Genomic DNA, 23,212 nt, shown 5'->3' with positions numbered 1-23,212 from the left:
GGCCCCGCCGCCGAGCAGGTGGGTCCGCGCGGCGCGGCCCGCGGGGCCCCGGGGTGCCCCGGCCGCCCCTCACGCTCCCCGTTGCAGGAGGAGAGCTGCCAGGCCAAGCGCTCGCCCTCCTCGCCGCAGGGAGGGCCCAAGAAGCGGTCGGCCTTCGGGGACATCACCAACGTGAGTGCTGCCCTCGGCCCCGCGGTGCCCGGCGCCTCGCAGCCCTCTGTAACCTCTGTTTCTGCCCGTGCCCGGTCCCTACAGGCTCCTGTGACCCAGGCGGTGGTGGGGAAGAAGGAGCCGTCCAAAGGCGGGACGCGCAAGAAGGCCCCCGTCRCCCTCGACGTCGCCAAGAACAATGAGATCAACCAGAAAAAGTGAGTAGCCAGGTGAGACGGGCTCGGGAGGGTGGAGGAGGCGCCTGGTACAGCCCCGTGGGGCGCGGGGAAGGGCTGGGGGCTGGGGGCTGGAGCTCTGGGCCCTGCAGCGGGAGGGGGCTGCGCTGTGGACTTGTGGCTCTGTCCCCTGCACGTGGATGTGGAGGGCCAGGAGCTGCGCACAGCGGATACCGGGGTCTGGGGGTTGATTGAGAAGCTGTTGAGAGCTTAACTGAAGAGACAATAAGGGGCTGGAAGAGCCCTTGGAGCTGGGAGAAATGGGCCTGCTCCCAGTCATGGCTTGTGCTCTTGTCCTGCTCAGGTCTTTGAGAAAAACTCCGCCRACGGAGTCTCCTGCAGAGCCCCCGAAGGTTCCTGTGCCCGAGGAGCCTGAGCCCGTGCAGGTACCGCGGCTGCCCAAGGAGAGGGCAGGGAGCCTGGAGCACAGCCTGGCTGCTGCTCTCGTCTTGCTCTTGCTGGTGACACAGGCCTGTGCCTCTTGCCAGGGGCACTGGGACACCAGGAGGTGCTTTGAACCTCGCACATGTGTCCAGTGTTACAGGAGCTGGGGAAATAACCTCCCTCCACCTTCCTTCAAAGGTCTCTTGTGGGGAAACGAGCAGGGTGGGGGCTGCAGGGCAAGGGAGGGCTGCTATAGGTACAGCTGCTTGGCCCTGAAGGGGTGACCCCCAGGCACCCTGCAGGGTCATGCCAGCCTCCCCCGACACAGCTGGCCACAGCAGCTGCCTCTCACTGATGCCTGGGGACCTCCTTCCAGGCCCCGGTYGTGGAGAACATCGACCAGGAGCAGCTGGGTGACCCCTACGCCAGTGCCGAGTACGCCAAGGAGATCTTCGACTACATGCGGGAGAGAGAGGTGGGTGCTGGGTGCACTGGCAGCCGGGGCTGAGCCCTGGCCAGGCTGCCACCCTCGGGGAGCAGAAAGAGGCTCTGAGCACCCAGCAGCAGCAGGGCCCTTGCCATTCTGCCTCATCTTGGGCTACAGGGTGTCCAGCAAGTCTCTAACACGTCCTGCCTTGACAGGAGAAGTTTGTGCTCCCCAACTACATGGAGAAGCAGCCGGACATCAGCGGGGACATGCGGGCCATCCTGGTGGACTGGATGGTGGAAGTGCAGGTATGTGAACATGGGGACGGGCCACAGCCCTTCAGAGCAGTCCCTTCCCCTGGGCAAGGTTCAGGGCATTTGGCATATRGAGCCTCATTGCTTAGATGGAGGCTCCCGTGAATATTCCCAGGGCAGAGCCGACTTGTTCCCCCACCACAGCAGGCTAAGGACAATCCCTCAGGACCCTGCCCCCAACCTGGCTCTTTGAGCCCCAGTGTGACCCTTATGGGGCATCCAGCAACCAGGCTGGAGCAGMGGGATGGGGGTACTGTGGCCCTCATGTGGATTTTTTCTATTGCTTGCATCTTTGCAGGAGAACTTTGAGCTGAGCCATGAGACGCTGTACTTGGCAGTGAAGCTGGTGGACCACTACCTGGTGGAGGTGGTGAGCATGAGGGACAAGCTGCAGCTCATCGGCTCTACAGCCATCCTCATTGCCTCCAAATTCGAGGTGACTCTGCAGTGTGCTYCATCCAAGTGCTAGGGGCAGAAGGGGCTGTGTTTCTCTAGCCCTCCACAGCTGTGARTTTTATAGGTGATGACTGAAGTGCTAATGAGGGATGCTAGTGTGGCTTATCTGACAATTTGCAACCTCTTCCTGGGCCAGGTGGCCTGGATGCTGCCTACAGSTGGCCTAGGTCTTCCCTCCGCACCACAGGGACCACCAGGACACCTGGGTTCATCCTGCACAAGCAGGACTAGGAGCTAAAGCTGGTTGGGGATCAGCTTGGCTGTGGAGTGAAAGGGTTGGAGCCGTTACAGGCAGCATGATGTTGCCTCTTTGCATGGGACCCACTGAACATTGCAGTGGTCCTTTCAGGACCTAGCAGGGCAGCCCTTTGTGGGACTTGCAAACCATGAGGTTTGGCACCTCTTTTGCAAGTGATAGGATCTCCTGAGCATTGCCAGGATGAGTTCCTGCTAGGGTACCAAGCAGGTTGTGCCCGACAGGAGCGGTGCCCCCCGTGCGTGGATGACTTCCTGTACATCTGTGACGATGCCTACAAGCGGGAAGAGCTCATTGCCATGGAGATGAGCATCCTCCGCACCCTCAAGTTCGATATCAACATCCCCATCCCCTACCGGTTCCTGCGGCGCTTTGCCAAGGTGGGTCCAGCAGGAAAATGAGCTGGTGTKGGGACATTAGGGTGTTTTGTCCCATCCTCTGCCTCCCTATCAGTAGGGAACACTTGTGCCCCATGGCATCCACTAGGCAAGTACCGTGTCCCTTCTGCCCGCTGGCGCAGAGGTCGGGCAGCACCGTGCTCAACAGCTCCAGAGGCCAGGAGCTGTTGCTCAGGGTGCTGAGCCTTTCCTTGCCTGCCTGGCTGCAGTGTGCCCGTGCCAACATGGAGACGTTGACGCTGGCCCGTTTCTTCTGCGAGATGACGCTGCAGGAGTACGACTACGCCCGCGAGAGCCCCTCCAAGCTGGCCGCCAGCTGCCTGCTCCTGGCGCTCACCATGAGGAACCTCGGAGGCTGGGTCAGTGCCACATGGCTTGCGGTGCCCTGGCACCCTCCTGGGTACACACCTCTGCCCCTGGGCACAGATATGGCCTTGGGGTGGGCCTGGGTGCYGGGGTGATGCTGGTTCAGCTGGCACTGGGCTCTGTGCTGCAGCTGGTGCATGGGGGGCCTGTCCAGGAGAAGGGAGACCTCCCCTGAGGCTTTTGTGGGGCTGGAGCTCGGGCCGGGGGAGAAGGTGATAGTTGTGCCTTAGAAGGGAAGCCCTTGCTCACCCRCTCTCTCTCTGCAGACCCCCACACTGGAGTATTACAGCGGGTACTGCTCCAAGGACCTGCATCCCCTCGTGAAGAGGTTGAACTTCCTATTCACCTATCAACCCCACGACAAGCTGAAGGCTGTGCACACCAAGTACTCACACAGGTGAGTGTCAGGGGCCCTGCCCTGAGCCTGCTTTCTCTGTGGGACTGCCCTGGGTGCCACCAGGAGTGCAGGCACTGTGACAGATGGCACTGGGGTGGCAGGACTGGGGCTGAGCTCTTAAGACACTGTGGCTCCTTTCAGGGTCTTCTTTGAGGTTGCCAAGACCACCCCCATGGACATGCTGAAGCTGGAGGAGATACTAAGGAGCTAGCCCTGACTCTGTACATAGACTGTAAATAGCTAGGTGCTCTCTGGCCCAGGAGCAGTGTATATAGAAAATGCAATTGTTTTAACTACATGTGAGGGGGTGGGTTGGAGGGAGGGGGGAAAAAATGTAGATCTGTCAATAAAATATTTTGTACRTGTCCTCTGGGCTGGTAGTGGCTCCTGGAACAGGGCTGACCGTGGTAGGGACTGGACAGGGCACAAGGGTAGAGGCTCTATTGATCCTCTCGAGCTGTGCTTCCCCTCCTTCTATCRGGGCAGAAGGGGAGTGCAGGTTTGGTCACCTATGGGGGCAGCAGGGAGGAAGGAGGGAGAGCAGGAAGATGAGGGGTGAGGGCTGGAATGGCCAAGGTCCCTCCCTACCCTGCTCYATCCCCCTGAAGCAATGACACGATGCAAGCACCAGCAATAAATATCTCTTCTCCAAGTATTTACACAGCTTAAATACCCACATCGGGGAGGCAAGGGCTCTTTGCTTTGGCCCCAGCTTGGACCGGTACACAGTGGCCCAGGCCCTCTGGTTCCTGTAGTGACCCACGCGTGGGCCAGCATCGCCTACCGCACCATATCTCCACATTAGTGTCTTCAGCCCCACAGGCTGTGGGAGAAGCAGCAGCTCCGGGGGCACTGGGGAACAAACAGACAAAGCAAGGCAAGCAGGGGGGCTCCGCACACAAGGGGCACACAGGGGATCTGGGCTCCCCTCTTCTGGCACCCAGCCCCTGGGCACCAGTCCCGAGGGGCTAGAGGTCCTGGGACAGGGATCCAGGGCACGGGCTCAGCTGCCACGCTGGGCCCTTGGTTTAGGGCATGCTGCTGAGCTCCTTGATGGCCTGGAGGATTCTCTTCATGTGGCCCACTTTGGTGATCCCCAGGTCCTGCAGCGAAGAGAAATGGCACTTGACTCTCTTGTAGCATGAGCCCTTGGCTAAGCTCTCCTCTGCCTGCGGTGAAATGGAGGGGCAGAGAGCAGCTGCTGTCCTTGCTCTCCTGGCCAGAGTGCAGCCAAGCCCTATGGTGACCAGGAGCCTCCTGGCCTGCCTGTAAGCACCTCTCCAGGAGGCCCTTCCTCCCCTTGCACCCACCTTCCTGTTCAAGGACAGGGCTCACCCCCAGCCCTTAGTCCTGCCCCAAACTGGAGGGGCTTCCTCTTACCCCCTTGTAAGCATCTCTGCATGCAGTGAGGGCACACTGCTATCCCCCCATCCCCTGTGCAAGCATCTCTCTCTGCAGTATTTTGCAAGGCAGGGCTCCCAAAGCAATGCCCTCTTCCCCGCTTCCAACCCCTGCTCACATGCCAGCTGGCACCGGCCCTGCCAGGGTTGCCCTGCAACACTTCCTCGTGGGAAGCAGGGTAAGTACYTGCCTGGCCCTGCCATTCCCTGCCTAAGCCCAGCTGAAGGAGGTAGAGGAAAAGGAGAGAGCTGGGGCACTGGTGCTACCCAGGCTGGGAATCCATGGGAATGGACAAGGGAATCTCATACCTTCAAGTCTCTCCTCTCCAGCAGGATCAACTCAGAGCCCTGGATGTCATGACGCACAAAAATGTCTCTGTACTCCCCCAAACCAAGCGTCTCCAGCCAAGCTGCCACCTCCTCAGAGCTCCACTTGTCTGCTGGCAGGGAGGAAAGCCCGGATCTCAGGAGAGCCCTGGTGCCGGCAGTGGCACGTGGCGGGCCAAGGCCAGGCAGGCAGCAGCGGGCAGCACCTTCCAGCCCCACTCTGGCTGGGCCTGAAGTCCCAGGCACCTCAGCCTGGAGATGAGCTTGCTCTTCTCCATGGTTTTCTTGCAAACCAGATTTATTTGCTGCATTTCTCTCCATCCATGAAGACCCCAGCCCCAGTGCAGGCACTGAGCTGCAGGACTGGGCTGAGCTTTCCCAGAACCCAACTCCTTCCCATGAGGATGGAGGTGGTGGAGTTATGGTGCTGGGATAGGGGAAGAMTTCAGCACTATAAGGGGCTGCCTGTGACAAAGGTGCTTCTGTGGCAGCCCTGCGCAGCTGGGGGCTCTGCCACCCTCCTTGTGCTGCCCCGTGGKGGGTAATGCAGGGACTGGAACAGCAAGGTTAGGACCTTCTCCCCTGCTAGTGCTGCAACTGCTCTCCCTTTGGTTGGTGGGGTCTGGACATCTTGCTGACCCTTCATCCTCACGGAGGGCTCAAGGGTTCTCAGGCTCCCTGCTCTGAGCCAGCCCTCCAGGGCAGGTCTAGGGTAGGTCTGAGCCTACTGTCTAGGTCTCCTCCRGGGAGTCAGTGCCTCAACCCTCAATACAGGACTGAGGGCCAGGGCACTTCAAGCTCCCTTCTCCCASCCTGGGGCAAGACCCCCTTTACCTGGGAGGCCGCTGTTGGATTTCTGCTTGGACGCTTTGTCTTTATCTTTCCTGGGCTTGGGGATGTTGAGGCGAAGCTTAAAGCTGCCTTTGTTGGCCGTCCCCACGTTTTCCTGCAAGAAGGAGGGATGGAACACAGTGGAGAGGAAGCGGGAGATGACAGCACCTCTACCACCCACCCAAGGTGGCCTCCAGGGCTGAGGCCGTGCCGTGCCACCCACCTCCTCAGCGGGGTGGGCGATGGGCGCCAGCCAGTGGACGTCGAGCAGCCTCTGCAGCTCGTGGCCGAGCGCRCCCAGGGGCCCGCTCAGCGCCTCCTCCTCCTGCGGCGAGTCCAGCTGCGGGGCACAGGCACCGTCCCCAGCGCCGCCGCGCGCCCACGGCCCCGCGCCCTCCTCCGCCACGGGGCTGGGGGTGCCGTCYGAGGCCGCACTCACCGCCTTGCCCTCCAGGAACGCCCGCGTCTCYGTGTACAGCGCCTTGATGCTCAGCGCCACCTCCACGGCCGCGTTCCTGCTGAGGAGCTGCGGGACGGCGGCGGCGCGAGGGCTGAGCGCGGGACCGTGCGCCCGGCGGCCGCCCCAGCCCCGCTGCCGCGCTCACCTCGGGGCTGCCGGCCGCCCGGCTGGACAGGGCCTCGCTGAGCGCCAGCGAGCTCGTGTTGACGGCGTGCGCCAGCTCCTGCTCCATGGCCCGGTGCGCCTTGGCGGCCTCGTGGATCCTGCGGGAGCGGCAGGGACGCGCTGGGCAGACAGCCCGTGGCTGCCGGGAGGACCTGGGTGTCCCCTCCTCTCCCACAGCATGYGAGCGGGGCAGGAGACCCTGGCTCAGCCACCCATGGGATCCAGGGCAGAGCGATGTGGTGGGACACCGAGGAACGCAGCGCTGCAGCCAAGTGTCCCTGTTCCCCCAGCCCGGGCATCCCTCCCTYGTGCTCCCCTGCAGCCGAGCGTCCATCATCGCTGCCCCGTGCCCGCTGCCCCACCTGGCAATGAGGGTCTCGGCGACCTGCGAGAGCTGCAGCAGGAGGCCCATCTCCTCGTCCGTCAGGTACTCCATGGACTGCTGGGAGCTGAGCCGGGGCCGCGCGGCCGCGCGGTAGCTCTCGCCTTTCTGCTTGTCCTCCCAGGACTTGAGGGTGCTCTCGAAGGCCTGGGGGCAGAGGGAGGCTCTCAGGGTGCCTCTTAGGCTGGCCCTTGTCCTGGCAGAGMCGAGTTTCACCGGGACACCAGCCCTCAGCCTGCTGCTCCTGTCCCCAGGGTGCAGGTGCCCTTGGGGCAGAGCAGGACGGTGCTGAGGGGACACGGTGCCAACCTCTGTACGGCAAGGAGGGTCAAGGCAAGGAAGAGCTTTTTCTGGCTGTCCCGCGGGCATCTGCTCCAGACCCAACCCGGACGTGGCCCATGGACAGGCTGGAGGCAAAGCTCACCCGATCTCTTGTCAGCATCTGGGCTCGGTTCTTGTGCTGGATCTTGATGACTCCCGGGGGTTGGATCCAGGCTTCTCCATCTACTTGCACTGGGACCCCCTCGTCGCCCCGGATAGTGATCTTCACCATGCGGCACTGCGGGGCAGACAGCCCAGGGCTGGCATCGCCAGGCTGGCAGTGCCCGCTGCAAGCTTCTGCTTGGTTCAGTATCCAGACTGAGGCTGAATGTGCCCTGCCACCACCTGTAACCTTCATGTGCCCAGCAGAAGCCCATGCCACCTCCAAGGACCTCAGATATATTGAAGCTGAGGTGTCCCGGAGCGCTCTGGCACCACGTGGTGTCTCATTCCTGCCCACTTGTGTCCAAAGTGTCCTTGTCCCCGCTYGGCCCCGCTGGCCCCTACCTGTGCTATGCGGTGGTGCTGAAGATTGATGACCCGCGACACAGCCATCTGGATGCTGCCAAAGACGGCCACCACCTCCAGCTTCTTGTCGTCAAAGGACGGGGCCCCGAAGTTCTGCAGGGGGCCAGCACAACTGAGACCCCCAAGCTGGGATCAGCCCAAGCTTTTGGGGAACCCATCCCCTCCCTCCAGACCACAGGATCTCCGGGAACACAGGAAGGGCACCCCAGGCCCTCCTATCCACCCCACAGCGCTCACACTCACGTTATCCTCCTTGGTGCCTCCCCAGAAGTTGATGCCTCCAGCATAACTGGGGATGTTAAGGACAGCGATGCCCTGCAGGCTGGGCAGGGAGATGGGCACCCCGTCGCACTGGAAGAGAAGGCCGAGGCAGGAGGAGACCAGCCCCGCTGCCCGCGCAGCCCCCTGCGGTCCCGCTCGCCGGGGCACAGCTGCCCTCGCGCCSCTACCTCCAGCTGCACCCGCTGCTCCAGGTTCTTGTAGGTGCGCTGCAGGAGCTCCTTGGTGCCCAGCACCCCGTACCACATCATGTTCTTGGTGCGGCTGCTGCAGGGGCAGAAGGGGCCGGGTGAGCAGGGCAGCAGCCCAACCCCAACCCTCGATCCCAACCCTGCTCGGCAGCTCCAGTACAGCCTCACCCAGGGTCCCTGTCCCCTTTGCAGCCAGGGACCAGCAGCCTCTACCGCTCAGGTTCCCAAAGACAAGCTCGGGGGCTTGGTGTGCACACGAGCTCAGAGCTGGCTCTGTTGCCCAATTCYTGCTCTGTGCCTCAGTTTCCCCTCTTTTGAGACAGGTTGCTGCTTGGCACCTCCGAGGAGATGCAGAATGCAGTGCTTGGCCCCAGGAGCATGCTGAAGACTTCCCTCAAGACAGACAGGATCTCGCCCACGCAGGTGCCCAGCAAGCAAAACTCACCGAGCACCTCCTGACACCAGCACACACTTGGACCCACGCAGGGTTTACCCCAGACCGTCTGCAGCAGGAGCCTCACAGCAATCCCACCCCTTGCCAGGGTGAGCTGGCCACCAGCTGCACCCAAAGGGGCTTGTGCACCAGCGTAACAGCTCTGACCTCCAGATTCCCACTATCCAGAAAGTCCCTCCTGGTTTGGGAGCCCCCAAGACAGGTAACCAGGAGGAGACCAAGCTGCACAGGGAATTGCCGGGGGCTCAGCCCACCTGCATTTCTTGGGATGCTCATCCCGCTTGTTGTTGAACTCCAAGGAAATCTTCGCATCCAGGCCGATGCCAAAGTAGTTATTCATGACACATTTCTCAGAAAATTGGCTGAAAGCAGCAGACAGGGAAGGCAGGTTGGGAGAGAGCCACGCACAGGCGATTGCCGGGGTGGAACTGGGAAATAGGAGCAGAATAAAAATAGCCAGGGTTGCAGTGCGAGCAAGGGGTGGGCGCTTGGCATGGACCAGGAAAGGRCTGCCAGGACCAGCCGTGGAGAGGCTCAACCCAAGACACCAGGGATGGAGCAGCTGTAGCTGGGGCCAGTTTGATCCCCACACTGGGACTCCCACCCAGGACCTGCCTGGAGGGAACCACACACTCCGAACTTCAGATGTACATCAGCTTCAGCATCTCYGCTAACGTCAGCCTGGCAGAGAGGCTGCCTGGGAGTTTGCCCGTGGGAAGCACTGCACGTGCTGGCGCGCGTGTCCCCGGGGTGGTGGCACCGAGGCGATGCCAGGCAGGGCTCGGCGTGGGGGACACGGAGGGTGCCCGCGGGCAGTGCTGCTCTCAGAGGCAGTGGGACCCACGGGGAAGCCTCACAGCCGTGGGGCTGCCCCCTTGGGCTCCCCATCGCCCCATGGGCACATGTGGGCAGCCAGTGCCTCGGGAGCCCCGCGGAGGGCCCAGCCTCTGACTCACAGGGCRCTGGGGTCTTCGGGGAACTGCAAGGTGCCGAAGGTGTCGGGCCTGTCGAGGAGGATGGAGGAGGTGGCAGAAGTCACCGTCTCCCGCCGGGAACCTGGAAAAGAGGCAGTTAATATAGGGGCTCTTGGCTGACCTCCTGGAGCACCCACATGCCAAAGCTCAGCCCCCCGGTGTCCCCAGCCYCGCTTACTGAGCCTCTCCGCCTCCTTGTTGCACTCCTCCAAGCTGTCCTTCTTGGCGGGCCCCGCGGTGCCGCAGTAGGCTTGGGTCTGCTTGTTCTGCTCGTCCACAGCTGGGTGGAGACCCCGGGCGTCAGCACGTGCCGCAGCAAGGCTCCCTCCCGGGTGCCTGCCATGCTGTGCCCGGGCGCTGTGCCGGCGCAGGCACCCAGGACGGGCTCATTGCCAGCACCAGCACCGGGCAGGGCGCCTCTGCCCCGCTCGGGGCCCGCACCTTTCTCCGCTTGCTCGATGATCTGCCGCAGGGCTTTCTTGAGGCTGTTGGCCCGCAGCATGAGCTGCTCCTTGGATTTGAAGATGCGGGGCACGGGGCTGGGGTGGAAGCCGCTCTCTTTGTCCCGCTCCTTGGTGTCGCCCGGCGGGGCCGGCAGCGGTCCCTCGGGGACGGTGATGGCCTGGGCCTCCTCGTTGAGCTCCCGCACCAGCGAGTCCAGCTTCTCGTTGAGCATGGCGCACTGCAGGGCAAGCAGCGCTTGCACCGGGGCCCGCACGGGGCTCTTGCATGGGTGCCCATGTGCCATGGCATGGGGCTAGCTGGGCTCTCCATGACCCCAGCATGCAGGCCCACCCCCAGCTGTCCCCAGCCCACCTTCCGTGCCATCAGCTCGGCCTCCTGCTTGTTCTCAGTGGATCTCTTGTAAGCCCGGCCAACCTCGGCTACAAAGTCATTCACGGTGCCGCACAGGAACCTGCCAGGGAGAGGGTCGGGGTGGTGGCAGGGGCACAGCGCCTGCTGGGCATGGGTGCCATCCCGGTGGGACCCCAGGACGAGCCTCCCTTGCACCAGCAGGGCAGCACCAGCACTATCCCGGCACAGGCATCCTCAGCGGGGTGTTAATGTGATCCTGGGATCCTGGGGCAGGGGTGACACCCGCAGCCCTGTCCCCAGCGCGTCCCTTACTTTGCAGACGAGATCACCACCGAGTGCTTGTCGGACTCCAGGATCTTGGCCAAGTGGAAGGCAACGGAGTCGGCGTAGTGGGAGATCTGGGCCTGGGGGAACAGGGGGCACAGCTGGGGCTGGGCTGCCTGAGCGGAGCCCCATCCATGGTGGAGACGAGCCCAGGGCACCCCGGAGCAGGGCTGAGCAGCAGCCCTCCTCAGCCCGAACCCTCCAGGCAGAGGGGACGCTCCAACACACCAGGAGGGAAACTGAGGCACAGGGAAGGTGGAGGAGTACATAGAAGTCATAAAGAGCCCCCTGAGCTCCAGCTTTGCAGATCAGCCCCATGTCTCCCAGCTAGCCTACCCCTTGGCAGGTGCCAAAACACATCCCAGTGGTTCTGTGCGTGTTGCGCTGAGACTTGCCAGACTCATTGCACTATGCTCACCAGCTGTCAGCCCCTCTGCAGCCTCACTTCCTAGGGACCCGAGCACGGCCTCTCTGGGGACTGCACCTTCCCTTGCACGTATTGGAACCCACTGCCAGTCTCAGCCCACGGCTCGGACGGGCACCAGCCTTGCCCCCCTCAGAGCCCCCCGTGCCAGCAGAGCGGCCTACCTGGATGTTGGAGTCCCCRTCCTCCTCCTCCTTCACAGCCGGGGGAGACTGCTTGGGCGCCTCGTAGGTCAGCACGCTCCAGCTGCCGAGCACAGACAGACACTCGCTGCCACCCACCCAGCCCGGGCGCCCCTGTGCACGGCAGGCACAGCCCTGGGACGTGCAGGACCACCAGAGTAAGGGGTGACCGAGAGACACGGGAGGTGGCGGTGCCAAGCAGTGAGCTCCTGCCCCAGCCCCGGCGCCTCCCGTCGCGCTCACCGGTCCAGCATCTTTGTGGTGGCCCTTTCGAGCTTCTCCAGGATCTGCAGCAGCTGCGTGTCGTCGTCGCACAGGCTGCCCCAGCCCAGCACCCGTGCCAGGTCGTTGCCGGTGCCCAGGGGCAGCACCCCCAGCTGGCACTGCAGAGGAAGGCCCAGGGTGCTCTGAGCAAGCTGGGGACACCCAGCCAGGCGGTGGTAGCAACCACCTGCAACACCCCCAGCTCTGCAGGTAAGGTCCACGTCCCTATCTCTTGCACCCCAACCCATCCGTGCACCCTGGCATGCTAAGGGGGACAGACCCATCACCCTGTCCTTGCTGGGGTCTCGCCAGCTCACCCAGGTGACACCACGCGGCCGCACTTGCGCTCACTTGTTTGTGCAGGCCGAGGGCATCAATTTCGGAGAGGACCCAGCCCACGCTGCCGTCTCCTCCACACACCAGGATGCGGAAGGTGGAAAACTTCTGGAAGAGCCGCAGCCTGGCCGAGGGCACAAGAGAGGAGGCTGAGGGGCTGCATCATCATCTCGCATGAGGCCCATGCCGATGTGATCCACCCACCAAGCCCAGCGCTTACCCCAGGTGTGGGCCCCCGTTCATGAGGTCAAAGACTTGGGCCGGGTTGAGGAACTGCTTGAACTTGCGCAGGAACTTGACGCCTTGGTTGTCCCCACTTTTGGAGTTGACGAAGGCCAGGAGAGGGCTGGAGCAGGACGACGGGCAGGTGGCCTTCCAGAAACCTGCGGCGAGTCCACATACATGAGCCCCAAGCAGTGTCCCTAACCCTGGCTCCTCTGTCCCCAAGGACATTAGAGGAAACAGCTTAGGAGACCAGGGGCCATGCAGACACCTGGACTGTGCTAAGCTGAAAACGAGGGCTGCTGGGATCCAGACATAGCTGAGGAAACGGCAACCAGGATGCTCAGGGAATGGAGAGAGGAGGAAGGAGTGAGCTGAGAGATGGCAATGGATGGGACTTGGCTTGGAGTTGGGAATAGGGATGGGGAAGGAAATGGATGATAATGGTATGGGGAAAGGAATGGGAATAAGCATACAGACGGCGAGGGGAAGGAGGGGGTGATGAAGAAAGGAATGGGGATGGGGATGGGAAAAGGGATGGGAATAGGGAGAGGGGAAGAGTCAAGGCTATGTCAGACAGGCCCAAGGGCAGAGCTAAGTTTGTGCCCACAAAGGCAGTGATGGAGCGAGGAGCTAAGCAAGTCACTGGCTTAAACCAGGGCTTGGGCTGTTGCTCCGGAGGTGAGAAGCACAGGATGGAAAACCCCTCCTGGCACCAGCAACCCAACTGGGACCAACCTATTCAACATCCTCCACAGCAGGGCATGCTCTGCAACCCAGGGTGGCACCACCACGGGTACCCGCTGAGGAGCAGCCCCCCAGCTCTCCCACCCGCTCGCGCTGGCAGGGCAGAGGGGAATGACGCAGAGGCCGAGGGCGGCTTGGCAGCCACCACGCTGCTCTCAGAGAAATTAGACGGGGGATGAAATGTGCCCGATGCAGAGGAGAATTGATCGCTGGCCTGGAGCCGGCGGCCGCCCGCGGCACATCCCGTCCCGGTGCCCCGGGACGCGCTGGCAGCTGCCCTGGCTTGGGGACACTCCCGCTGCTGCCGCATCCACCCACAGCTCCGGCGGCCCGGCCGGGCTGCCCTGCTGTCACCGCTGCTCCCGTGCAGGGACCGGGCGGGCGCTTGGTAATCCAGGCACATCCCACCCGGCTGGCCGCTGCACGGCCGCTTGCTGCGGCGCTGCCCTCCCCGGGCTCCTCCCGCGGGACCCCGCAGCCCTGCTGTGCTCAGCCCCCGTGCCCGGAGCCCGCAGGGGCCCTGGGACAGCCACAGCACGGGGAGGGAGCTCCCGGGCTGCCGCGGGGCCGGCTGGTGCCCGGGCATTGCCCGCTCGCTGCTGCTGCTGCTGCCCGGGAACAAGCGGAGCGGATCTGAGAGCAAAAACACCGGGGGCTGCTGAGTCAGTGTGTGGGCTGCGAGCGGAAGAGCCGGCTGCCAAGCGCACATGTAGAGCGGGGGAGAAACCGCAGCAGGGAGCAGGAGCAGGAGCAGGAGCAGGAGCAGGAGCAGGGCGAGCGCCGTGGCGGGGAGCCCGGCCGGACTCCGGGGCATCGCGGGCACCGCCGACCGGCTGCCACGGGGCTGCAGGGGGGGCACCCCCAATGCCCAGGGGGGCCATCCCCAAGCAGACACGGCTCTTAGGACAGAAAAGCTGCCGCGTGTTGGTTGCCCTGACAGCATCCCGATGAGTAACGAGAAGCAGATGAGCCACCGGCTGAGGGAAGCGGCGAAAATCATTAAAGAACGAGGAAAGAACTGTCTGGAGGAGAAGAACAGATTTTGCTCAGCGGAGGCCAGCTGGACCCTCCGGAGACGAGGAGGGAGAAGGGGGAGGGAGTCTCCATGGGCCAGGTACTGCTTCCCTCCACCGCCAGGAGACTGGGGCAGAGAAAGCGCTTCTCCTGCCAACACCTCCTGCTGCCATCATCATTTGGGAATGGAGATACAACCCGAGCAAGGCTTTGCTCTGCGAGGGGGTGAGCGGCAGAGTCCAGAGGATGGAGAGGAGCAAGCAAGGACGTGGCATCTCAACYCCCCAGCAGGTGCAGGTGAGTGGGAGCCAAGTTCAAGCTGTCATGGAGCGTGACCAGGGCTGCTGAGAGGGCAGCCGGGGCAGCAGCCACCAAGGCAATAGCTGGGGAAGAAGTGCCACCCAAAGCAGGGCACTGCTGCAGCCCTGCGCCAGAGCACACCGCAGCAAGCAGCCAAGGCTCTGGGACGTTGACTCTTGAACCTACTGAGCACGGTGCTGCTGGTGCCGTGCAGGAAAGCGGGCGCAGAGCGCGAGAGCCCAGTCAARGTCTGCTGAGCATGAGCTGGAGCTCAAAGGCCTCGAGAGACCCTGTCCCAAGCAGGGAGAGGAGCCTGTCCCCCATGTAACAGACCGGTCACTGCCCGCTCTGGGACTCACCGTCTGAATCGATGCTGTTCAAGGCGGTTGGTGGGATGATGGAAACTTTGTACTGCCCCAGGGGGCATCTCTTCCCAAAGAGCTCCTTGCAGGCGCTGTGGACCTGGGGCAGAGGGACACGGGCTGAGCCGCGGCGGAGGCCAGCGGACCCAGTGCAACCCCGGCCTTGCTGAGCGCTCCCCACCGAGCCTCAGTTTCCCCAGAGATGTGGCCAGAGGGAGCACTGATGTTTTAGCAACTGGTTTTGTGGGGACCAAGGAGTGCCGGGGCTGGGAGGAGAAGGGCAGACCCAATCTTGTCCCTGGCTCTTTGGCTGCCTGATGCACAGCTCATACTGGGGCCATCCTTCCCAAAGCCAAGTCCTCACTTGGCCAACAGCTCAGGAGAGTCCAGTGGCCTCAGACGGGGACCCCAACCAGCCCACCAGGCTGAGAGGCTCTGCCAGGGTCAGTCCTTACGATGGCCTTGCACCAGAGACACCGCCAGTCCTGCAGCCGCCGGACGCTCCCGCAGGTCCGGTCGCACACGGCGCAGCGCGCGCTCACGGGCAGGTTCCCCTCCAGCCACTGGTGGGGCATGGCCACCTGTGAAGAAGGGCAGCTGGCCACCAACGTCCCAGGCCAGCTCCTCGCGTGCCCGAGGACCAGTGACGCCGGCAATGGGGACAGGAATGCAAGGGATGCTCATAGCTTTGGCCAGCAAACCAGTCCTAGAAGACGTCGTGCTTCCTCTCACCCATGCCTGTCCAGCCCCTTGCAGGGCAAGGGACACCAGGGTGTCAGCACTGTCCCTGCTCCCCATTCAGCTCCCCATTCCCCACCAAAGGCCACTTCTGCCAGGTGCTCCAGCACTGGCTGTTCTGTCATGCCAGGACAGACGAGCCCCCTGCGCAGAGCGGAGCTGCTTACCCCGTCCTCATCCTCGATGATGTCCGTGCCGATGGAGGCCAGGGTTGTCCACTTGCAGTTGTTGGTGGCTCTCACCGCGCACCGCTTGTGGGCCTTGAACTTGCAGACTGGGGGGAAGAGTGGGTGAGGGGCAGGGATGGTCCCCTGGGGGATGTGCATCCCCGGCCCCAATCCCGGGGCCAGGAAACACCTCCATCCAAGCAAAGCTGGCCATGGACATCACCCTGCTTGATCCCCATCTAGGTGAGCCTTCATCCCCCTGCGTTGGAGGGGTGCAGCCCTGCACTGGTCCCAGTCCCCAGAAGGGACCCAGTGGCACCTACCTTCACAGGAGAGGCCGTGGGAGGTGACCCCGGAGAGGGCCTCGCGGCACACGTTGCAGAAGGTGGGCCTGGCGTGGGAGCAGGCGTACCAGTTGTGCATGCCCGAGAAGTGCTCCATGTTGAACTGCGTGGCCTGCGGGGACACAGCCCTGGTCCGTAAGGCCTGTGGTCCCGGCCCTGCTAAAACCCCACCCCAGCCCCATGCAAACACCTCTTGTAAACGCCCCATGACTCCCTAAGGACTGGCCAGAACTGGGTGGGATTAGCCCTGTTTCTGCTCCACCAGATGCCCCCAAGCCCATTCCCATCTCATCTCCCTGGGGGAAGGATGTCCAAGCCCCAGCATGGGAGCGGGGGACATGCTGGTGGAGTCCACCCTCACGTGGTGCATCAGTTCCTGGGGGCCATCTGCCCAGGCACTGTGGCCACATGGCCTGGTCCTGCCCGTCACCACGGATCATCCGTCACCAGCACAGCCATCCTCGTGCTCGCGGGCTCCTTCACCTCGTGGATTTCCCACTTCTGCACAGACTTCAGGGCACCGATCCAGTCTTCCATCTCCTTGCGGTTCTCTGCACACAGGATGAGCTTCCGAAAAGGCGTGATCACCTGGAAAAGCCACAGCCCCGTGCCCCCTTGCAAAGCGCCCCCGAGGAGCCCGGCCCCTGCACAGCCCCCCGGCAAATCCCACGGTGCAGAGCTGTCCCGCGCCAACATCCCGCGGCTCTTGCCACCTCCAGCTTCCTTGCCCGCCCTGGCAGCGCAGGAGATGGGGGCCTGTCACCCCCTGGGGACTGCCCACGTGCCACAGCTCCGTGCCCATGGCCACAGGGCTGGGACAGCAGGGCAGGCGCCGCGGCRCGCGCCCCGCGCCAGCCTCACCGTGAAGCTGTTGTTGATGTTCTTGGTGCTGGTCTCCGCCACGCTGGCGTCAGACAGGTCCACCTCATCGAAGATCAGGGACTGCAGGGGAGGAACGGGAGCCCCGCGCTCAGCCTCGCGGGCAGCCCCATGTTCCACAGCACAAACTGAGGGGCAGCAGTCTTCCTCCCCATGGCACTGGGGCAGAGACAGCCCCAGAGCTGCCCATGGAGACCAGGCTACAAGGCCAGGGGCAGCCGCAGCCTCCTTGTGCCCATGTCCTTGCGCCTCCTGGGCGGCCGGTRTCCAGCCTACCTTGGAGTCCTTGGCGTAATAGAGCGTCCTGCCCCGCAGCTTGAAGTAGCGCCGCTTCCACCTCTGGAAGGAGCTCGTCTGCTTCAGCAACAGCCCCTCCTTGACGCTTTTCTGCACAGAGAGCACCGAAGCGCTGAGCTGCTGCAGCGCCTGGGAGCCCCCAGCCCCGACCAAGACCCTCCAAGCGATGCCATCCCCTGCGGTCCTGAGGCGAGGAGCAAAGCAGGGCACAGGGCTCGGGTAGGACATTTGGGTGATCACACTGTGCTGCCTGTGTGTGGCACAGGCTGTCCAGGGATGCCGGATTTGGCGTCATGCCCAGCACAAGAAACACAAGAGGGGCCATAAATCCAGCACAGGCTGCGCGCAGGGGGCTGCCCAGCACCCCCAGCCTTCACCCCGCCGCTTGGCGGGGGTGCCCACCCCTGGGTGCCCTGCACGGGTGCTCTCTGGTACCTCTGCCTGCACAGAGCCCCAGCACCCTCAGGAGCAGGGCTGCGCCACGTCCCCATGGGTGCCACCAGTGCTGACTAGTGACAGCAAGGACATCCGTTGCCTGATGGCTGCACCTTGGACATCAGTTCTCTGCTCTCACAGTCCTCCAGCACTGACCGCAGCCAGGATGCTGGGCACTTGCAACCCACTCCCGGAGCTGGTGCTTTGAGGGGGCACTGCCAGGCATGACCAGAACGGGTGCCGGGAGCTTTTCAGTAATGCAAAAGCGCCACTTCTTGCCCGTCTCTGCCCGGCTTCCTCCTCCCTGGCCCCAGAGGCAGCACCCAAAGTGGCATCGAGCTACTGCAGCAACCTGGGTGTGCAGGGGAGAGCAGAGCAGCGCAGGGAGGCCAGCACTGCTCTCCCCAGTAGAGGACAACACTGCCGTGGGGACCAACATGCAGAGCAAGGGCACTCCTGGACCAGTGGCACCTCGTGGTGCTTGTGGCTCCGCAGTGCCCAGCCTGCAGTCCCGGCACTGCTCTTCCCTCCCAGCACCTGCCAATATTTACCCTCCTCGCAGCAGTGTTTACACGGCTCAATTAATTAGCACTTGCAACGCGGCCATGAGCCGCCACTGAGCAGGGTGGCAGGGATGCGCTGGCACTGCCTAATCTTTGATTGCATCTTCATTGCACGCTGCCGGCAGCCCCGCTCCGCTGCTCTGCAGCAATTAGCCAGCACGGCAGCAGCGGTAGCAGGTCCCGGCACACAATTAAATGGGTGTTTAACGGCGAGCTGCCGCTGGGCGCCACGGGGGAGCTGCGGTTCCAGGGTGCCACGCTACGGACTCGCGCTGGGCGCTTTCCCCATGCCTGCTCTGCTGGCTCGCCACGGTGCCAGCCCCAGGGACAGGGACAGCAGCACTGCACCAGGCTCGGGCAGCCCGGCCGCAGCTTGGCCGCGGGATTGCAGCCGCGGAGCAGCCCGCGTGCAGACCAAGACACGGAGCATGCAAAGGCAAAGCGCTTTCCAAGGGCCAGGGAAGCGCGGGAGCCTCCTGCGCGCACGTGGCTGCGGCAGGGCCTCCCCGCGCCAGCCGTGCGGAGCGGCCCAGCGGGCGCTCGGGGGCTGCTGCACGGCGGGCACGGGGCCGCGGGGGCTGTGCCCGGCGCACACGGGCGGCACGGCCGTTGCTCGCCTGCCCCGCTTCCTATAAATAGCTCTGCTTTCCGGAGCGCGTCCCCGGGCGCGGGGGCGGCCAACCCCGGCGGTGCCGCGTCCCCGGCGAGGGGCGCTCCGCTGGCTGCTGCCGGCGGGGCTCTCGCCGCCCCTCTGTGCTGCCCCGCGGCTGCAGCTGCCCTGCAGAGCGCCCGCCAGGACCGCAGTGCTCCAGCACGCAGCGGCGCGGGACGCTGCTCCCGCCGCCCCTCGCCCCGCGCGCACAGCTCCCAGTGCCACGCACCTTGAAGCCCTCATCCATCCAGGGATGGGGACAGTCCCCATCCCTCCCAAGCCACACTTTGCCAGCCGTGCATCACGGGATGCTCACACCCCTGAAGGACGGCATGCCCAAGATCAAATCCCTGCGCCCCCGGCTGCGGCCGTGCCCAGGACTCAGAGAACAAGGCTGATCCGCAGGGCGCTGCAAGGAGAGCACCAGCAGGGAGAGCTCACGGCCCYGCGCTGGGTCCCAGCACAGGGGATGCTCCTGCCCAGCCCCAGGAGGAAGACAGGAGGAGAGGAGCCCAAGCACCAGGCAATGCACCAACCTGCATGGTGCAAGCATYGTCCCCAGCTCGCCCTACTCCAGATCTGCCAGCCTGCTCTGGACACGTGCTGGGATTCGGACAGGTTGGATCCCTCCAGCCAACCGCACGGGTCCCATGAGTGGGGGACCACAGCCCGAGGCRCTGGAAACCCTATGGCCCTTGGGTGCCTGCGATACGGCTCAGCGCTTCCGGAACCGCGCGCCGGGGCGGCACCGTGTCCCCAAGACACCACCCAGACCACGGACTGCAAGGCACCCACATGGGCTAACGGCTTAACGGCGACTCCGGGAAGGAGGCAAGCGGCGGCTCCGCTCCCAGGAACTTCCCCTTTGCCCCCCTTGCAGTGTGGCCTCCGGCGGTGACAGCCCGGAGCCGCTTCCCTGTCGCCAGCTGCACTCCCCAGGCTGGATGTGAGCCCCTGCTGCAGGAGAGACGCCCACGACGCAGCGGGGCGCGAGCGCCGGGCGCCCGCCGCTGCTCCTCCCGGCCCCGCGCCTCGCGGCTCGCGCTTCTTACATAATGGAAAATGTGAGCGGCGAGAGGGCAGCGCGTTCGAGCAACCGCACACGCATCCGGCTGGTGTCACCGGGCTATCTTTGCACCCCAGGYGACAGCTCGCGAGCCCTGATGAAGGAACGCGAGCCCGGACGGGCCCGTGTCACTGCCCGGCACTGGGTGCTGGGGGCAGGATGCTGGGCCAGCTCATCATGGGGTCCCCCCCAGATTTAATTAGGAGCCTGTGGTGGACACATCARTGGGGCACGTGCTGCCCATGAAGAGTGAGGCCAGTCCTATGGAGCTCTTCTCCGGCCCAAGCGAGCCGGGATCAGAGCAACGGAGATGGGTCACGGCTGCCTTGCTGCTTTAGGAAGGAGGTTTCCGGGCTTGGCCCCACGGGTGCCGCCTCACTTCGCTTTTCCCAGGGCAAGGAGCCAGCCCTGCCCGCTCAGCTCTCCCAGTGGCCTGGCCTGGTGTCCCCCATGGCAGCGCCCGGCATTCTCCATGCACCCAATGCCTGGCCAGAGTCAGTCACGGCCACGCAYACGGTGAGGGTCCCCAACCCCAGCCACCCCGGGACCCTTCCCAGAGCCGTCCCTGTGGCCTCCTGCAGCCGCCCGCCTCGCTGCCCGCTCCCCGTCGCTGCCCACTCCCCGCCTCTGCTCAGCCTGCACCACGACGGGTACCGTGCCGCAGCACGCGCTGCCGGCCTGGGCACAATATCTCCATGGCCTGCGCGGCACCACGGCCACGGCAGCGCGGAGCAGGCAAAGCCAGAGCAGGGGAGAGGCGGCAGCAGCGGGGAGCGACGCTCGGCAGGGAGATGCAGGGAGGGATGGGGGGGCGGCCGAGGGCACCGGTGAGCAGGGCCCGCGGGGAAGCGCCAGCTCCGTCGGGACACAGTGGGGACCAGGACAACCCGTGTTGCCCTCCTTGCTCTCCAGGCCCCACGGCAGCCCCCTGCAGCATCCCGCCTCTGCCAGCGCGGCCCCAACGCAGCCGCCCACGGATGCCGTGCGCGTCCCACCCCGGCAGTGCCTCCCCGGAGCCGTGAGCCCCGCCGCCCACCCCTGCGCCGCGCTGCCCGCCTCCCCGGCCGCGCGCCGCCGCCGGCATCGCCTCCTGCATGGATAATCGCCGCCGCGCGGGCCGGCCGGCCTGGCTCCGCCGCAGCCTCCGCCGCAGCTGCACCCGCTGGCGCTGCTGCCTCAGCCCTGGAGCAGAGGGAGCCGGGGGACGCGGTGCCCCATGCGGACACCGTGTCCCGTGCGGATCCCCGCTCTTCACACACCATCCCCATGCTAGGGCAGGCCCTCACGCACCCAACACTGCCTGTCCCAGCCCGGGTCCTTCTACCATCTCACCTTGCACCTCTGACAGTGCCTGCACCCCAGCACAGCTGCCAGCACCCACCTGGCAGACAGAGCTGGGAGGAGGCCAAGGAGGTGCCCATCCCAGCGTGGAGATGGGGAAACCGAGGCACATCCCTTGTGCAGAGACCCTGGCAGGACTCCGCAGGAGTGCCTGCCGCTGCCTTGCTGGGAAACGTCTCCAGCCTGGAGTGTGTGACTTGTGCACATTCAGCAAAGTGCCCCTTGGCCCTCCGTGCCAGCACGCCGGGCTCAGCACAGCAGTGCCATGTGGGGCCAGAGCGAGAGGAGCTGAGCTCAGGCTGGCCCTGGCCCCACACCAGCCCTCGCTGCCCACCCTGCCCGAAGCCTCCACTGCACCCCTGGGGACACCCAGCCAGCCGAGTAGGTCCACGGTCCTGATCTCAGGCCGTGCTCCAGCTCAGCCCACATCGCGGGAGTAACCGACGGGCACGGGACGGGGCAGCAGGGGTGACARCAGCCGCCTTGGGTAGGTGCCACCCCTCAGGCTGTGGCTAACATGGAACATCACAGACACGCTTCCCTCGTGCCACCAGCTCCAGGCTCCGGGCAGCCCCCAGGTGGCTTCAGAAGCCCCCCTGCCCTTCATTTCACTGAGAGCCTGGTACCCATTTGTTCCCTGCATCGGCCCAGACCCACATGCCGACGCAGGCACCTTGCGAGCCACCGCGGCTAGCCACTCTTCTCACCTCTCCATCCTCATCGTCACCTCACTTGTGCAGCCCCAAAATAACAGCCTGCCAGGCCCTTCACAGAAGGCGCCTGGCCATTTTGTTGTGCTCACTTGTCCAGCAGAGCTGGCACCACATAATTTTGCAAGTCCCCTGGGACCAGCGGGTTTCCAGCACTGTGCCCAAACCCTCACCAAGATGCACGGCCTCACTACCAGGGCTCGGTGCCCTCCTGGCTCTGTCCCAGCCCTGCAACGGGTTTTCCTGGGCTGCAAGCAATAAGCAAACATGTCCCCACAATTTCCACCCCAGGGCTGCATGAAGGCAGCCCATGAGCTCGGGGGCCCCTGCAGGACCCCGTGCCCCCCGCCTAGAGCCGGCACGCCGCTGACCTTGCTCCTCATCTGCCCCGACGTGGACACCTTGCGGATGAGCTTGTGGGAACTGTCCTCCTGCTCGCCCTCGCTGTCGGATGACTCCTCTCCTGCTGCCTCAGGTGAGATGGGTGCCAGCTTATCCGAGTCCAAGGAGGACACAGAGTCTCGGGTCTTCCTCAGGAACAGGTCTCCGGACACCAGTTTCTCGGCCATCTTCCCACCTGGCTCCACTCAGGGCTCTGCCGTGCCTGGTGACAGCCTTGGGGGGGACAAGGACATGTGATGCTGGAGGCAGAGCCCCAAAACGGGGGACGCAGCCAGCAGGGCGGCACGTGCCTGGGAACCGGGGGAGGCGGCGCCTCCTCACCCAGGAACGCTGCGCTCGGGGTGGCTCCCACGCCAACTTTTCCCTCCCTTTCCTTTTTTTTTTTTTTGGTATCCAAACTCCTTCCTCGCCCTCCCCTCCCTGTGCACCAGGTGGCCACACATTGTCCCCACTGCGAGCCCTGCTCTGCGCTGCGGGTGGCACTGCAGCCACTCCGTGMCCTGGCCTTAGAGCCCCCTGGTCCTCCAGCCTTGGGGCCACCTCGGACCTCCTTCCCCCCTGCCCTTCCCCGGTGGCCGGGCCACTTCTCAGGGGGCTTGTGTCCATAGCAGGGGGAGTGCAGCGGGGGGAGCAGGGGRGTTGTTTTCTCCATGGAAAGCAGCAGCCACCTTCTCGCGCCGCATCTTGCTCCAGCGGCCGGGAAGTGACGGGAGCATCTGCGCCAAGGAGCGGGGGGGAGGGAAGCGGCCCCGCAGCGGGGGGTCCCGAGCAGGTGGCGGCGGGAAGAGGGGGGGACAGCCAGCGGACTGGGGTCGGGAGGAGGCAGGAGAGGGGGGGGCTCGGCAGCCGCAGCCCCATAGCGCAGCTCGGCCCCCGCTCTCCGCGGAACCCACGCCGCGAGGGGGGAAAAAAGGGGCAAATATGGGGCGGG

At 64.4% G+C, this 23,212-nt stretch overlaps 2 protein-coding genes across 4 annotated transcripts in view; one reads left to right on the top strand and one right to left on the bottom strand.

Moving 5' to 3' along the window:
- CCNB3 (cyclin B3) overlaps positions 1-3,649 on the top strand; it is an 8,024-nt gene extending 4,375 nt beyond the window's left edge. The window contains exons 2-11 of the mRNA XM_026039038.1: positions 88-171; positions 256-368; positions 691-772; positions 1,147-1,245; positions 1,413-1,505; positions 1,810-1,947; positions 2,448-2,603; positions 2,831-2,980; positions 3,254-3,384; positions 3,526-3,649. Coding sequence (XP_025894823.1) covers positions 88-171; positions 256-368; positions 691-772; positions 1,147-1,245; positions 1,413-1,505; positions 1,810-1,947; positions 2,448-2,603; positions 2,831-2,980; positions 3,254-3,384; positions 3,526-3,595 — 1,116 coding nt within the window. The 3' untranslated portion in view covers positions 3,596-3,649. The remainder of the gene's footprint in view (positions 1-87; positions 172-255; positions 369-690; positions 773-1,146; positions 1,246-1,412; positions 1,506-1,809; positions 1,948-2,447; positions 2,604-2,830; positions 2,981-3,253; positions 3,385-3,525) is intronic.
- A 380-nt stretch (positions 3,650-4,029) lies between these two features.
- LOC112947114 (diacylglycerol kinase delta-like) lies at positions 4,030-22,480 on the bottom strand. Of its 3 annotated transcripts, none has more exons than XM_026039128.1 (29): positions 22,251-22,480; positions 17,092-17,202; positions 16,798-16,878; positions 16,420-16,524; positions 15,916-16,048; positions 15,593-15,699; positions 15,143-15,268; positions 14,685-14,787; positions 12,263-12,425; positions 12,058-12,166; positions 11,686-11,825; positions 11,425-11,506; positions 10,825-10,916; positions 10,513-10,612; positions 10,138-10,378; positions 9,875-9,976; positions 9,679-9,778; positions 8,977-9,084; positions 8,248-8,344; positions 8,042-8,149; positions 7,778-7,891; positions 7,374-7,508; positions 6,930-7,096; positions 6,548-6,665; positions 6,382-6,468; positions 6,166-6,282; positions 5,946-6,057; positions 5,094-5,224; positions 4,030-4,487 (listed from the first exon to the last, which is right to left on the bottom strand). In XM_026039128.1, the coding sequence occupies exons 1-29, from the start codon at positions 22,446-22,448 to the stop codon at positions 4,413-4,415; spliced, it is 3,462 nt and encodes a 1,153-aa protein (XP_025894913.1). In that variant the 5' UTR covers positions 22,449-22,480; the 3' UTR covers positions 4,030-4,412. The 3 variants fall into 3 exon arrangements, with proteins under 3 accessions (XP_025894913.1, XP_025894914.1, XP_025894912.1); XM_026039129.1 differs by having other exon boundaries at positions 5,094-5,221; XM_026039127.1 differs by having other exon boundaries at positions 6,166-6,468.
- Positions 22,481-23,212: the final 732 nt, after the last annotated feature.

This window comes from Nothoprocta perdicaria, unplaced genomic scaffold (assembly GCF_003342845.1).
Source record: "Nothoprocta perdicaria isolate Ctin4 unplaced genomic scaffold, notPer1 scaffold_22, whole genome shotgun sequence".
NCBI classification, from domain to species: Eukaryota; Metazoa; Chordata; class Aves; order Tinamiformes; family Tinamidae; genus Nothoprocta; species Nothoprocta perdicaria.
This window is presented reverse-complemented; position numbering and strand designations above follow the sequence as displayed.